The sequence below is a fragment of the Coffea arabica genome, chromosome 9c (genome assembly GCF_036785885.1).
Source record: "Coffea arabica cultivar ET-39 chromosome 9c, Coffea Arabica ET-39 HiFi, whole genome shotgun sequence".
NCBI classification, from domain to species: domain Eukaryota; kingdom Viridiplantae; phylum Streptophyta; class Magnoliopsida; order Gentianales; family Rubiaceae; genus Coffea; species Coffea arabica.
The window spans coordinates 43801363-43816866 of NC_092326.1; the positions used below are offsets into that span (position 1 = coordinate 43801363).

At 37.0% G+C, this 15504-nt stretch overlaps 2 protein-coding genes across 3 annotated transcripts; one reads left to right on the forward strand and one right to left on the reverse strand.

Moving 5' to 3' along the window:
* The first annotated feature begins 2193 nt into the window (after window positions 1-2193).
* On the forward strand, window positions 2194-7709 carry LOC140014066 (uncharacterized). Of its 2 annotated transcripts, none has more exons than XM_072064400.1 (3): window positions 2194-3094; window positions 3581-3773; window positions 7191-7709. In XM_072064400.1, the coding sequence occupies exons 1-3, from the start codon at window positions 2570-2572 to the stop codon at window positions 7307-7309; spliced, it is 837 nt and encodes a 278-aa protein (XP_071920501.1). In that variant the 5' UTR covers window positions 2194-2569; the 3' UTR covers window positions 7310-7709. The 2 variants fall into 2 exon arrangements, with proteins under 2 accessions (XP_071920501.1, XP_071920500.1); XM_072064399.1 differs by having other exon boundaries at window positions 2200-3094; window positions 3581-3766.
* Window positions 7710-9992: 2283 nt separating this feature from the next.
* Window positions 9993-15010, reverse strand: LOC113708486 (lysine histidine transporter-like 8). The gene is made up of 5 exons (XM_027230939.2): window positions 14518-15010; window positions 12341-12486; window positions 11555-12000; window positions 10820-10951; window positions 9993-10650 (listed from the first exon to the last, which is right to left on the reverse strand). The coding sequence occupies exons 1-5, from the start codon at window positions 14910-14912 to the stop codon at window positions 10162-10164; spliced, it is 1608 nt and encodes a 535-aa protein (XP_027086740.2). The 5' UTR covers window positions 14913-15010; the 3' UTR covers window positions 9993-10161.
* Window positions 15011-15504: the final 494 nt, after the last annotated feature.

The window sequence follows — 15504 nt, forward strand, 5'->3', positions numbered from 1 at the left end:
TATATCTCTATTTGATTTGACCTACAACTACAATTAGATTGTTCATATGAAATCAGATAGAGATATATTACATACTATTCATACTATTTAGGCAAAATTAAATAGACATACACATTAATTTTCAAAAGCAAGAAAAAACTATTCATACATATGATTAATGGGAGATGAAAAAATTCATTTTATAAAATGTGAAAGACAAAGAATTTATTTTGTGAATGTGAGGGATGAATAAATTCATTTTATAAAATGTGAGGGACTATAAATTAGATTATGTGAATTGTGATTTGACAATTTTATTTTTCAAAATTGATTACGTACTTGACATGTGGTGGATTCCGACTTAAAAAACTAGTCAGAAATCTAAATAAGGACCATTGAAGAAATCAAAATAATATAGTCAAAATAATATATTTTGCTGACAAAATATAGTTTTTTTATTCTGATGTGACAAAATAAAGTTTTCGCAATTTATAATCATTGACGTTTTTAAATGCCAAGAGTATATATTTAAAACCTTATTGAAGTTTTCGCAATTTACAAAGATAATATTTTTCTTTATAGTAAAGTGTTTTGAGTTAATTTATAAATCATTTACATATATTTAAAATTTTTTTGTCTAAATTGATGGCTTGGCAACTAAAAAGATACAACATGTTAAAATTTATATATAAACTTGCTTTTATCTTTTTTAAGTCAGTCCAAAAAGGTATACTCATGATTATAAATTATTGCAAGTTATTTTTAAGAGTACTGTAATCATTCATAATTTTAAGTAATTTAACTTTTTGGTCCGAACCAATGACACGAAATTTGTTAAAGAGTTTTTTTTTTAATCCTATTATCAAACATTAAATTTTCATTAAAGAACTGTATCGATCAATTTAGAAAATTTAAGCAATAAATTTGGTGTATTATGACAATTAAGAAATCACAAGAAAAGGGCAAATTTGAAATGAAATTGTATTCTCTCTCCCAAAATGAGATTTTTAATATTATATTTCGAAATAAATTTTAAATATTACAAAATGTATAAAACAGGGGAACCAAGCGAGATTTTTTTAAGTTTGAGGATGCTAAATGAAACAATGAAAAACCTCTTTCGAAAGAGGTTTTTGAAATTATCCCACAAAAATTTCTAGGTTTGACCATTTGACATTAGAAAGCAAGCTAATTGTACGTCTGGGGCAGTAGAATGTTAGAAAGGTTTCTAGTTGTGCCCGGCAGCCCAACAATTTAAAAAAAAAAAAATTTATTTTTCCCTTGTTTGCTGGCCTGATTAAGTCCGACAGCCATAGTTTTATATCGCTTCCCCTGTCAGGTCAATATTCTTGCAATATTTTTTTTTTCAGCAATAAGTAAAGAAATTAGCCGAGTCACAATTATGATTGTCAGTGTAATCGTTCTAAAACTATATATATATATATATAAACAGGGTAAATTTCTGTATAAATGAATTGTAGAATTTTATAACTGCTTATATTAAAAGTAAGTGGGCAGGAGTCCAGACATTCAACACCAAATCCGGAATGCCTTTCTTGGTTTTATTTTTTATTTTGTCCTATTGGCCGGGTCCTTTCCGTTTGTTTTTATCTGCCTAGATTTGGTAATACAGAATCAAGGGGTTGTCTCTCTTTGTGAATAGGTCAGATTTGGCTAACAAAACACAGTTGTGTTTGGACGGGAGATTATTTGTTCAAATATATTTACTTATATTATAATTATAATTTTTAATATATTTTTTTATCTTACATATATCACATCACAAAAAGTGCTACAATAAAAATATCTCAAATAATTTACAATCATTTTTAAAATTTTTCCAAAATTTTTTTTGAGAATAGGATTCCAAAAAATTATTGGAATGAACATTACAAAAGGAAAGGGCTTCTCCGCTTAAATTACCCATACCAAGCAGTGAAATGAAATGGATAACTTGGAAAGTACTTACTAACACAAGAGGTAAGGCAGTGGTTTAATTTTCGTTGATCCCAACAGGTTTTTAGAATAGGTCAGAGAGTAGAGATAAGAGTAGCAGTCCAGTCAAATATACAAGTGACGATTGTTTAAAAAAAAAAAAAAAAAAAAAAGGAAGAGAGGTAAGAATCAAGAACAGAGAGTAGAGTGTAGACTATATAGACAGCATGAACTTGACGCCCCCGGCGCAACTTAGCAGAGGTAAACCTCGAAAATCGCCCAAAAAAAAAAAAGAGAAAAACACACAAACCTCCAAAGCACCAAGTTGCAACAGCATCACGAATCCCGACAACAGCATTTCATTACCGCATCCTGTTTTTGAGACAACCCTTTTCCGGCCAAAGGAAAAAATGATAATGGAGGAAGGGGAAATTTCTCTCCCTACTCAATCATCTCATTACAGCCTTATAAGCCCTGACCATTGACCAGAGATGTCAGAAACCACCACCTCTGCTTCCGCATATGTATGCACGCTACTCCTCCTCCTCCTCCTCCTCGTCGTCATGGTTTACTAGTGAGCCGAATAAGGGCCTAAGCATCTGCATATATACTCCACCTAGTACTGAAGAAAAAACAGAGAGCGACAACTGATAAAATGTCAAAAACGGGGGCGGCAATGCATGTGAAATCGGACTCGGAGGTGACGAGTATAGATCAGGCCTCAACGCCTCCCCGGTCGCCGAGGAGGCCGCTTTACTACGTGCAGAGCCCATCTCATTCCCACCACCACAATGACGTCGACAAAATGTCTTACGGCTCCAGCCCCTTTGCTTCCCCGGCTCACCCCCACTGCCACTACAACTACCATTACCCCCATTATCACTGCTCTCCCATCCACCACTCCCGCGAGTCCTCTACTTCCAGATTCTCTGCCAAATTTCCTGCTTTGGGCTGGAGGAGGATTCAGACCAGCTGCCGCCTCGACGACGACCACCGCCAAGCCGAGAAGGAGGACGATGGCGACCAACACCACCCTGATGACGATGAGTGGGACGGTAGCAAGGCCCACCTCAAATTCTACGTTCTCTGCTTTCTCCTTTGCTTCCTGGTTTTGTTCACCATCTTCTCATTGATTCTTTCGGCTGCGAGTGCTTCTTACCACCCCAAAACCTTCGTCAAGGTGGTGGATCACATCACCCCTCCCCCCTTCATATTTATGCATTGCTCTTGTTACCTTCCCCCTTCCCCCTCTCAAGTCAACAAAGCTGTATGGCTCTCAACAAAGTTGCATGCTTCAGTGCTTTTCTTTTTCTTTTTTCCTGTCTTAATTTTGACCGTAATCTTGGGCCAAATTTGTCCGTCTTTATGTTTAGGGAAAAAAAAAAACCCAAAATGTGGGGTGGTGAAAGTATAATGAGTTCTTTATAAAAAAATAAAAAAAAAAAGGGTATGAGTGTCAAATTTTCGTTGTCTGGATTCACTATAGAAATAAATGCTAAAGAGTTCCGGACTGTGAATTTCATTTTTTTTTTGTTTTTCCTAATTTATGGCCTTGCTATTTCTTTATCAAAAAGAAAAAAAAAAGGGATATTGGGTTTGTGATTATCCCTAATTAGTATTGATGGTTAGAGAATTTTTACGGTGGTGGTTTGTAATTGCCGTGCAGAGCATTGTGTTTGAGAATTTCAACGTACAAGCAGGGATGGATAGGACCGGGGTACCAACGGATATGTTGACTTTGAATTCAACAGTGAAAATATTCTTCAGAAATCCAGCGACTTTCTTCGGCGTACACGTCACTGCCACACCTCTTCAACTTTACTATTACGACCTCAAGGTTGCTTCTGGTCTGGTAAGTGGTAAAGCCCCATCCCCCTTCTCCCCCTTCTCCCATTGATTTTCTCTCTTTCTACATCAACTGCCTGTGATTTTCTTTTCTTCAAGAGTAATTGGGCTAGCTTTCTCAGTTTTTTTTTTTTTATAATTTGTTGGGTGGAATTAATTAGTGCCAACTACTACTTCTTAGTTAGGCTTAGGGTTGGTGGGTCATCAATGTACACACACACACACATTACACTACTGTTTCTCCCACATCTATTTTTTGGTTGGAGGGGAAGGAAGGAGCCCAACTGAGCTTGAGCTTGTATGGGAATTGAGAGTGAAATGAAATATATTTTGTTTTGAACCAAGGATTAAGGAGGGGAGTAGTCCACAAGACTTCCTTTCTTGTAAGGGATAATTTCAGAAACCTCAGGAGACAATTTCACTCACCTCACTTCAGGTTTGAATGAATAATTACACTAACCTCCCTTCATGTAGTAAAATGATTATAATATCCTTCACTTATAAATAATTCTTACAAATAAAAAAAATTCTATAATTACAACTAGTCTTTTATTCTAAGATAACTGCTGCAACACAAACTAAACTTTTGTTCTATCCCTCCGACTCTTTCTCTTACCTTCTTTCTTCTACATCTTTTTTTTTTCGCAAATAGACACACTTTCCCTTTTTTGTTTTCTTTTTTTTCATAAGTATTATTGAATTGAAATTACAAAATGATAAGTTGCCGGATCATATTTGTTGTCAAACTAAATGAAAGTGAAAAAGACGGCGGTGATACAGAGCACATATAAGAAAATAAAAATGATAGCTAAAAAGGGTTTGTGAATTAAAGAATGTTACGATATTATATCAATTGTGTAAAAAAGAATTTTGAGATATAAAAACTATAATCAGATTTGCCTAGAGACATGGGATGTGGTCTCTAGTATTGCTTTTGGTTGCTCCGTGTTGATATTTTTGGTAGGTTACATTATTTTAGTAACAACAAGGTTGAATAGTGACATTGATCAATTTAAACATTGAATTTAGGCAAAAAAAAAAAAAAAGAGGCTAAATACTACGTTGAATGCAGACTTTAATTATCACAGTTGATTTGCATGGGAAGCTTTGGAGCGGCAATAGTAGGATGTCAAAATTGTAAGAATATGGGAATTAAGGTAAAATGGTTTATTAAGTTCGTTAAAGTGGTGGTTATGTCGTTTATAATAGTTGCAATGTGAAAGAAATTTATTAATTTGTTTTTTCCCCTTCTAAGTAACAAAGGGATATTTTAGGATTTTTGAGGAGAAAGTTAGCATATCGGGTCTATATTGTAATTGAAATGCTAATCATAAGGAAGGTAGGTGTAATTTTTTATACTAGAAAGGAGCTTCCTGCAATAGTTAGAAACCTCAATTATCCCTTCGTGTAACTGTAATGTAATGCATTAGGTGGGGTCCTGGCTGGTTTTTGTTTGAACTCTGATGGACTAGAAACGATGGCTGTCATCATATCGTCGTCTTGGTTACCGTGATTTTTGTTGTGGGCAGAGAAAAAGGCTGCACATGACAGAGCCAGCGAGCTCCGGACAAGATTTTGGGTCCTGGAGTTCATACTTCATAGGAACTAGCTGGACCCCAATTGGCTTCATCAAACTGTTACGATTCTCATTTGTTTTGGTTGTGGATTAAAATCTGGTTCAAGCTCGGTTTCAATTCAAAGATACGCATTTTTTATTTCGAGCTCGAGCTTGAAGTTTGGCTTGTTGCATTAGCCGGACTCTAATTCCTACTCGAATATCTTTACTTTACAAATTAAAAGTTTGCAAATTCTGATAACTTTTTAAAATTCATTTAATGAACCAATGAATTTTGAACCCTGTATTATACAATATGAGGAGAGCATCAACATCAAATATTCCAGCTTTAGGAAATAAGTACTACTCGAATTGTATTGTGGCATATTTGTTGTTCCTTTGTTTTGGATGGGGGATGCTTCCATTGGCTGTCGAGTTGCTTGTTATTTGCTCCATTTGATTTGAATCTGTTGGATACAGGTTGTTACACATCCTACCACCATACAATTTTCTCCAAAAGAATTTTTTTTTTTAAATTATACCATATTAAAAGATAAAGTTGGATTTAGTGATTTTTTTTCTCTTTCTAACATTACCCTCGTTAAAAAAATCGGAGTCGAATCTGACTTAAATAAATTTCCCTTTAAAAATGAAACTGCCTTAGGTTCCATCCACCTTATTTGCTTGATTGCATGAGACCACCATGTTTACCGAAGACGCAACCCCAATTTTTTAACGAAGTTTTTTCCCCATCTTTAGGTACTTTGACTCATTTGTTGGTGGTTTTTGAAGTTTTTTTTTTTTGGGTGTGTTTGTGTTGGGGATAGAGAAAAAGGAGGAAGCCTAAACTCTGAGATACAAGAAGGTGACCAGTGTAGTAATAGCATTACATGCTGAAAAGTAGATAATTAGATAACTATTTGTGTGATCAGGAAGAGTATGATGTTCAAATGCAAATAGAACAAACTATATCTACTTGCTTCTTTGGATGATCTGTTATATGGCCTTAGGCAGAGAATGGAGGTAAACTTTGAACACCAATGTATCTTCTTTTTTCAGAAGTTAAGATAATCATAGTTACGCTCGAAGAGAAGTTGATTCTAGTTCAACGAAACTTGGAACCTTCATTTCAACTTTCGACTATAGGTAAATATGTTCATGTTCACTGCATACGCTCCTCTTGCCTTGAATAAGTTTCATTACTTGCTCTTCAGGGTGCTAAGGGAAGAAAACAAGCTTCTGTATTTCCCATTGTAAGGGAATAGTCCATGTTATGCCAGTAAATGTATAGGAAATTCTCCCGGTCTGTTTTGATCGTTGCCTACACAGTAATACTCCATACCCACTAATTTCTGATGCCCTACATTCCATGGTTCTCGTGTATCAGATGTACAAGTTTTATAATCTTCTATTGAGAAAGATAAATTTTAGTCATGGCGTTTGCTTTTCTGCCAAAATGAAGTTTCTTCCTCTAAATTTCTATTGTCAAATGCGCCTGTTCCGATCAAATGCTTTTGGTTTGCTCCTTGCTGACTATACTGCTTGAAAAAGCACCCAAAACAGGTGCAACCAACTAATACAACATCAAACCTCCAAGGAGCAGGTTCTTAAAGAATTTCATCATGGTAATTCTTGTAAACTGTAAAAGAGAAAGAGGATGCAAATGCAAGAGTTCTATCTGATGATTTCTTTTGTTATTCTCTGTTAATTTGTCTTGTTGCTTCTACTTCCTCTTGCTCTTTGCTTCACCTCTGCTACTGCCATTCCCGTTGACTTCATCTTTCCATTTACTACCAGTTTTTCCATACCAAAAGAAAGCTTTTACTACTTTTAACATTGGGCTTTTTTTTTTGGTTGGCTATTAATGATTGAGCAGATGAAGAAGTTTTATCAGTCAAGAAAGAGCCAACAAATAGTAATGGTTGTCGTTCAAGGTTACCAAGTTCCTCTTTATGGTGGAGTGCCAGTTTTGAGCGGAGCCAAGGGTCACCTTGAGAGTGCATCAGTGCCCCTTAACCTGACTTTCAAAATGAGGTCAAGGGCTTATGTTTTGGGAAGGCTGGTGAAGCCAAAGTTTTACAGAAGCATCGTATGTGCTGTAACTCTGAGAGGCAATCATCTTGGAAAGCCTGTTAATCTTACAAATTCCGATAAGTGTGTTTACAAATAGGTGATTGGGCTTATGTTTTTCAATTATTTCTTTTGGGGATTGATTGACAAATTAGTAGAGCATAGATCTGCTTTTCTCAGTTTTCGCTGGAATGTATATGCATCGACTCTACTGACGAAGGATACCTTTATATCAGAGGAATTGGTGACCTTACTTCAGTCTTGTAGTACATGTTTTGACATTAAGTTTAAATCAATTCTTTTGGTGCTGCCATTGTTACTGCAAGTTGCTACTATACTTAGCGACGTCTCCTGCTTGAGGTCAGCTATTTTAGGATTTACTAAAGCATTCTTGTGATTAAATATTTTCGTTCTCAAATAATACTTCTTTATGAGATTTACCAAGATGTGGTGGAAACTTGAATCGACTGATGCTGGTCTGAACTGTGTCTTATTGCTAATCTGTCATATTTCAGATATTGTCATTTTCCTGGCACAGAATGGGAATCATAGATTATGGCAGAGTTCGTTGCCGGACCCTCCTTAGTTCTCTTTCTCTTTCGGCTCAACATCCGTCTTGTGGTGTCCAGGCAGCCTTGCCTTTATTTTTTCCAAAATACCTTTCTTTTCTTTCATCTCACCGCCTGGAGTATGTTCTTGGTTAGCAGGAGTTGCAGTTACCTCTTCAGTCTTCTTGTGCTGGGGGGAAAGCTTTTCTTTGATCTTCTCCAGAAATCCTTTTGTTCTCTTCTGAGTTGGTTGTTTCTCCATTTTCTTCCTCTGTATAGCCTTCCTCCATGGCAATAAATGTATCCTTCGGATTGGTGCAATCCTCTTCCGTCGTGCGTGATATTTTTTCTTTGATCTTGTCTTTTAGGCCCTTCTTCTTCCTCTTTTTCGTTTCACCATCTTCTTCCACTTCCTCATCAGAAGACTGAGAATGAACACCAGATTTTTAGTGATATACAAGCAAACAGAAGACTAGGATTGACACAACGGACTGTTAAAAACTTGATTAATGACTCTATTCACATTGGTGTAATACCAGACACAGTCAAATATTCATCAGTAGTTGAATTGCTTATCTCAACCACTGGTAACATGTTACTTGAGATTTCAGGAAAGAAAATGAACGCATATTTAGCTTCATTGAGGTCTGTTTCCTTGCGCTTGTCTACCATCTCAAGATGGACCACAGGTACCTCCTCATGGGCTTTCTCTCCCTTCTTTCCCATGAAATCAGTTAATTTGCAGTCGTCTGTTTCTGAGAGAGGCATTGTGGTATTGCTGTAGCCACGGTGTTGGGGGCCCTGTTGTTCCTCCATAATCAAGACGAAGAATTTGGAACTGTTTTAGGAATTTGGTTATGCCATGGTAAAGATTGGCACTATATAGTAGAGGTAAAGGCAACACAACACAGCAATTTTAAGTTGTTAAAGCTGTTCTCGGAGGCAGCAGAATAGAAAAAACAAGGTTTAAAACATAATTAATGTGTTACTCCATGACATCTATTTGTGTGTTTTGCATTAAAACATAGGTAAATTTGTTTTCAGTGGGCTTCTGTTCCGGAAAGAAGGCTACTAGTTTTGTATGAAACGAGTTTCCTTGGATAATGTTAATGGTGAGTACTGATAACCTTGGACGACTGTGCAAGAATAGGGACAGAGTATTGAAGAAAGGCCCATTGTCCGTGGGGAGTTTAGCAAACCAAGAATGGTCAGTTGGGACAGACAGCCGATGGCTTGCACAAATTGAGGAGCTTTGTGTTTGAGAGCTTTGGCTGGGGTTCTGAGGCCATGCTTGGACGATGTGAAGTAGCATTTCAAGTGGTTACTTTATAGAAATGACATTTACTAATGCCCTCCTGGGACTAGGAGCAGCTCAATAATCAAGGGAAAGTGGTAAAGTATTATTTTGCGCAGATTTTGGTGTGACATCAAGCTGAGAATCAGGTGGTGACACTGAGTTCCAAATCATGCAACATTCGCGTTCTTATCCTGTTTTTGTCACTGGACTCTTGAAATGGTAGAGGTTGGATGGATGCCCTTTCACTTGGGATACTATTGTTTATACTTGTAAAAATATCCTGGCTGAACCTACACCAACGGGCATAATGCATGATGTGAAGTAGAACTATGCCTATGCCAAATGGAAATGATGTCAAGTAGAACTGTGCCAGTCATGCAAGATGGAGACGATGCAACGTGTACGAGGTGTTATATGCCAAATTTTGAATTACGAATGGTAATTGGGAAAATCCCACCCGCAGCGAAAAGAATTCAAGGGTGGTGCTATAGTACCCCTTTGGTTTAGTCAGGTTCGTATACCTGCTAGCTCCTAACTCAAGCCTCTTTAAGCTTCCCCTCCTCTATAGACTAGGATAGATTAGGTTGTGCAATTGTTATCGTTGCTGGAAAAAAAATGGTAATTGGGAAAATGGGGCTTAGATGTGGCAGTCGTCTTTCTTTAAGCTGTGATTTCTGATGAGCCTTTCCGTAAATTAGTAGAGCCAATTCCTTGGCAAAGTTTTCGAGGTTAAAGATATTATCGACACCCCGTAGTTGATAGCCGGCAACCTTTTGAAGCAATGACAAAAGTATACTTGTATCTCGATACCAGTACATATAAGCATCATTCACATACAAAGTCATGCACTGACACCAGCACTCGATCTTAGGATGTTTTCAGCGGTTGTTTAGTTGCTAAATAACTCCATTGAGAAGAGGTAATTGATGGTGTCAATGGGGCTTAAAGAAATTGGCATCCAAACCGTCGGCCACTAAACTCCACAATGCAGCAGCTGCTAACAAAAAACTCATTACAAGGCCTAAAGAACCAAGGCCAAAATTTAGACACCACATTGAACTCAAGACTTTGGGTTTCTTAATGGCAAGCCACATGAAACAGGGATAAGCCAGAGTCAAGGGGAGCGTGATTGCACCAATGAAAGGCCCCAGACTTCCGAGGAAGGGAAAGGCCATGGCTATGAAATATGTCAATCCTCCGAAGAAGACTCTTATGGCTGAGCGAACCCATCTGGGGCATGCCTGGTTTTTCTTGCTAACGTATATGCGCTCCAAGTTGTCGAAAACTGGCATTCCATAGATTTGGAATGCGCTGAATAAGTGCACTAGCATAATCACGTATACCGTGGCCATCACAGATTTTGACGTCCTCTGGTGTTTCAGTGATGAAGAGAGTGCATTTAGGATCCCCTTTGCCGGCATCTGCCATTGTGTTTAGACCAGGTCACCCAAGTTTAGTACTCGTGAATATAATAAAGTTTTCTTCTTTTTTTTTCCTCGTATCGTCGAATAATAATTGGGTCTAAGAATCTAAAATGGGAGATCAATGGAGTGAAGAATTTAAATAATACAACTGAGTAGTAGAAGTTACCATATTCCCATAAGCCCAATATCCTCCTATTGCCAGGGGAAAAAGTAACACTGCAATTAGTAAATACGATGCAGTCACTCCTCTCCACATCCCATGACGAGATGGATGTTGTGGATCCGTGGGTATGGTTCCCTGTCGTTGTGTCATAAGCATCAGAAACTGCCTCTTTGTGAATTAAAGTCCATCAGACTTTTGGTTGAATTACATACAGCAGGAGCAGTATGAACTTAAAATGTAATCAAATAGGAGAGCAGATCATCTGTCCAATATTTTGTGCCCAATTTCCTGTCCAATGTGAAACTATGTAGTTTCATTTATAATATCTGCTGATATGACAACTAAAAATAGGTAGCGGTTCGACTGCCTTATACTTCTTTTTCTTTCTTCTTTTTTGGATTTCCTTTGTTTATACAACTTTATTACAATTCTCATCTTTTTTAAAACAAAGTATCAAGAATTTCAAATACAAAAGAATATTTAAAAAAGATGGGAATTGTAACAAAGTTGTGTAAACAAAGGAAATCCAAAAAATAAAAAAATAAAAAAAATATAAGTCAGCCAAACAGCCACCTATTTTTAATTGCCACATCAGCAGATATAATAAGTGAAACTACGTAATTTCACATTGGACGGGAAATTGGACACAAAAAAGGATTTGCTCTCATCAAATAGGATGCAACATTCTTGCACTCGCATAACATGTAAAAGTGGGGAGCCTAATGCATCAGTCTTTACCTGTATTTCAAGGATTAGATTGTGACCTTTGAAAGTGAGAGCAATAATCCCAAGAGCATTGATGATACCGCGAATTCGAGACCTTTCTGATGCAGCTGCTTTAGATGGTTCATATGAAACACCTCCGGGCCTACCTTCTCTGATGGAAAGAGTCCATAGCATGGTAAAATATGTCGCAAGTGCCATTGATCCGATCAGCGAGACCGGAGCTAAGGAGTGCAAGCTGGGAAAGAATTGGGACACCAAAATGGCCAAGCATACGAATACAAAAAAGAACCATGCTGCCCCAGTTAATACTGTATCTGAGCTGCATTTCGGGTCATCTCCGCATATGAGTTTATACAAAAGCTCCATGATCCCTCCCCCTGTGATTATGATCACCACGCAAGTACCACCCGAGAGATACATGGTTGGAAATATCGCAAGCAGCTTCCCCAGTTTTGGACCTGATCAAGAGATGAGGAACTCTTGTTTATGTCAGTGTTTTCGTTCTGATTTGGTGCCATGCTCCCCTAGGGACTACTATCCTCTGCTTGTTTTACAATTGTTCGAGGCATAGAAATATCAATCAATTGGGTAAATTTTGTGATGTTTATATGGCGTGTGGTCATTTCTAACATCTTTCTTCAATTCAAGATCTTATCGTACTATATCTAATTTACGGGATGTCCTTTACACAGGTCCCTGCACTCGAGGACATATTTAAGGAGCAGGCATGCATGGCTCGCTTGGCTGGAATGGGAAATTAATTGGATTAATCAATGTTTTGGGTCTTTGAAGACTAACCAAATGCTATAATTGAGAGGACGACGTATCTGCTGCAGCGAGTTCCGGCGGCTCCTGCCGGACCTGGTTCGTGAAGATGGACCAGAAGCCATGTGGTGTAGAGCTGCCATGCGAAGACTAGTGTCAAACACAGCGTTCCCCACACCCTGCACCCAATCCAGACACAAACAAAATTCGTAATCATAAATGCAACACTAGTTTTCTGTACTAAAATTGTAATTACTGATATGAGGTGTCAAAATGGATCGGGTTATAATTAAATCAACTTATTTATATCTAATAATTAAATATATGGGTATCCATAGGCCTGTCAATCGGGCCAAGTGAGCCGGGCTTTGATGAGCCCAAGCTCAACTCATTTAATTTGAAACAATTTCGGGCTTCGGGCTATGAGTTTCGGATTCGTAAATGTGAAGCTCATACTCAGCTCACATAACATTCGGGTTGTGAGCCTTAATCGGGCTTAGCCCAAGCTCACTTATTACTTCTTAATTTTCTTAATATAATTACTATAACTATTAAGTTGTAAAACTAATTTAACATTTACAAGACTATAATATTAAAATTAAACATGAACAAATAATATTTCTTAAAAAGTACGTAAACCAAAAATTTTTTCAACAATATTTATATTTAATCCATTCAAAATGCATGAAAAATAGTAATAAAACATGTAATCATAAGCCAATACATCTTTAAAAGTTGAAACTTTTTTTATAATCTTGTGATTTAAATCCAAATATGCTTGATGATTTTTGTGTTTGTAGACAAAAAAAAAATCAACCAATATTATGCCAATACAAAAATTTACTCAATCAATAAGAAAAATTAGAGATTTAGTTGTGCATTACTAATATTCGCTCTAAAGAAATCTCATGAAAGAATCTTTAGATATATTTTTGTGTTTTGTAATTTATATGTATATTTAGTATTTAGTAATAATATATTTGGATATATAATTATACATAATATCAAAATATAAATATTATATATATAGCTAATTAAAGGGCCGGGCCTATATCGGGTTTGAGCCTAATAAGGCCCAAGCTCGGCTCATATTTAATTCGGGCCTAACTTTTAGGCTCAAGCTCAGACCGGCTCACTAAATGATCGGGCTCATCGGGCTTTCTGTCGGGCCGAACGAGCCGAGCTCGGGCTGGCCCAGCCCCATTGACAGTCCTAGGTATCCATTCATTTATACCCATTTAATAAATAAGTATAAGTATATTCAATTGCCCATTTATAAGTCACTTAAAGTTCTATTTAAATTTTTATTTTTTGTATGTTGTTTAACAAGAAATAACATTATTTTATTGTTATTAGATTGGTAAAAAAAATTCAAATTTATTTGCTTAACACTCACCAAAAGTTGAGTTCTAATATATAATTATTTTTAAACGATGATAATGAGTGAGTCGAATCAACCCATTAATCACTAATGGATTTAATTGGATACTCATTCAGATCCATTCAAAATTAATGAACCGGTTTGAGCGGATTATTGATGCGTGGATTTGAGCGAATCAATATAATTGGATTGTGATTGGCACCTCTATTAATTAATAATTAACGCTGCAACCAATCGAGGACAAAATGAACATCAGTTGATAATCTCATCAGTCCACCCTTTCAGTGAGCTTCACCATCTCACGCAAGGGATTTTATTCTTTTTCTGAATGAATCTAAAACGTGTAATCGTTATCTAGGAAGGGGCCATTAAGACTGTGTTAGTTTTGTCAAACATTACTCCTTCGTAGTCCGATGGAATGGCTTTGATTAGCCTTGAGAAAATTTTGAAGAGTACTAATAGTTAAATGTATCTAAGATATCATAACTAAAAAATATATTGAAAAAAGACCCCCACACCACCCCCCCCCCCCCCCCCAAAAAAAAAAACTCCAAACCCAACACAAAAAAAAAAAAAAGAGAGAGAGAGTTTGTTGATCCGTTTGGATTGCATTTTAAAGAAAAAAATTTTAATTGTAGCAGTACTTTTTTTAGATATGAAGTATGCAAAATAAAAAGGTGATTGTGAAACGTGTTTGTTTGAGATGGATTGTATAAAATTTTTGTAAATAATGTGTAAACAATAGGAATCCAATGGCTTCTGGTAGAGAGCAGTATTTACTATATTGGTTGGAGAGAGGTAGAAATGAAATCAAAAGCTGCGTACGTACCATCCGAGCGGCACAAATGCAACGGGAAGTAGTAGGGCTTGAATACCGATTCCAGAACACAGTAAATGAAAAGCAGCCGTGAAGGCGTTTCCGCGTCTGGATTGAGTAATGGGCAGCCAATCATCAGGGTCGTGCTGCTGCTGTTTGTGGCTACCGAACTTGTCTGGAATGTCAATTGTGAGAATAGCAGCAGTAGTATTGGTTGGAAGGCAGAAATCTTCGTCTGATGTTTCCCTGCTTGAATGTTGTTGCAGCAGCAGGAGCCCGAGCGGGGTGGACCTGGAGCTGAATGGAACTGGGAATTGTTGTTGAGGAGCTTCATCCTGGACTACTGGCACTATTCGGGCTGATGAGGATGCCCTCTGCGGACCACCTACTTCCATTACTTCTCCCATATGTATGCTGGCAATCTTCAGCAGCACCAGTTCCTTGCCCTCTCTCTACACACACACACACATATATATATATAGGCAGAATATGCATCTTGTCCAGGGTCTCATGACCAGAGTAAATCCGCAACTCCCACGCACGTACGTTCAAAAATGTGTTTGTTGTACTAGGTGATCCAAAGGTACTGGAAAAATGTACCTGACAGCAAAATAAGTCGTAGACAATTTTGTTTGGGTTGGTATAAATCATGATTAATATTATATGTATATTGTCACTGTCAGTGTTTATATTAATATAATTAAATGTATAATATATATGTAAAATTTAAATTTAAAATTTAAAATCTATTTATGTATCATCCATCATCCAATCGTAATAATGTATACATCGAAGTCCCGTTTGGACTTTGTTTGTTTTTCCCTTGTATTCCTTCCTCTGGCGACGGATATGACTTCAGCACGCTGACGTCGTTGTGCATACGTAAACAGGCGTGGAATCATATATAAGCAGGAATGTTGGAAGATCAACATTCTTTTTTATTGGAAGAAAAGGCCAAGTTCCACGAATTTTAAAACCCCGATAGAAATTGATCCCCAC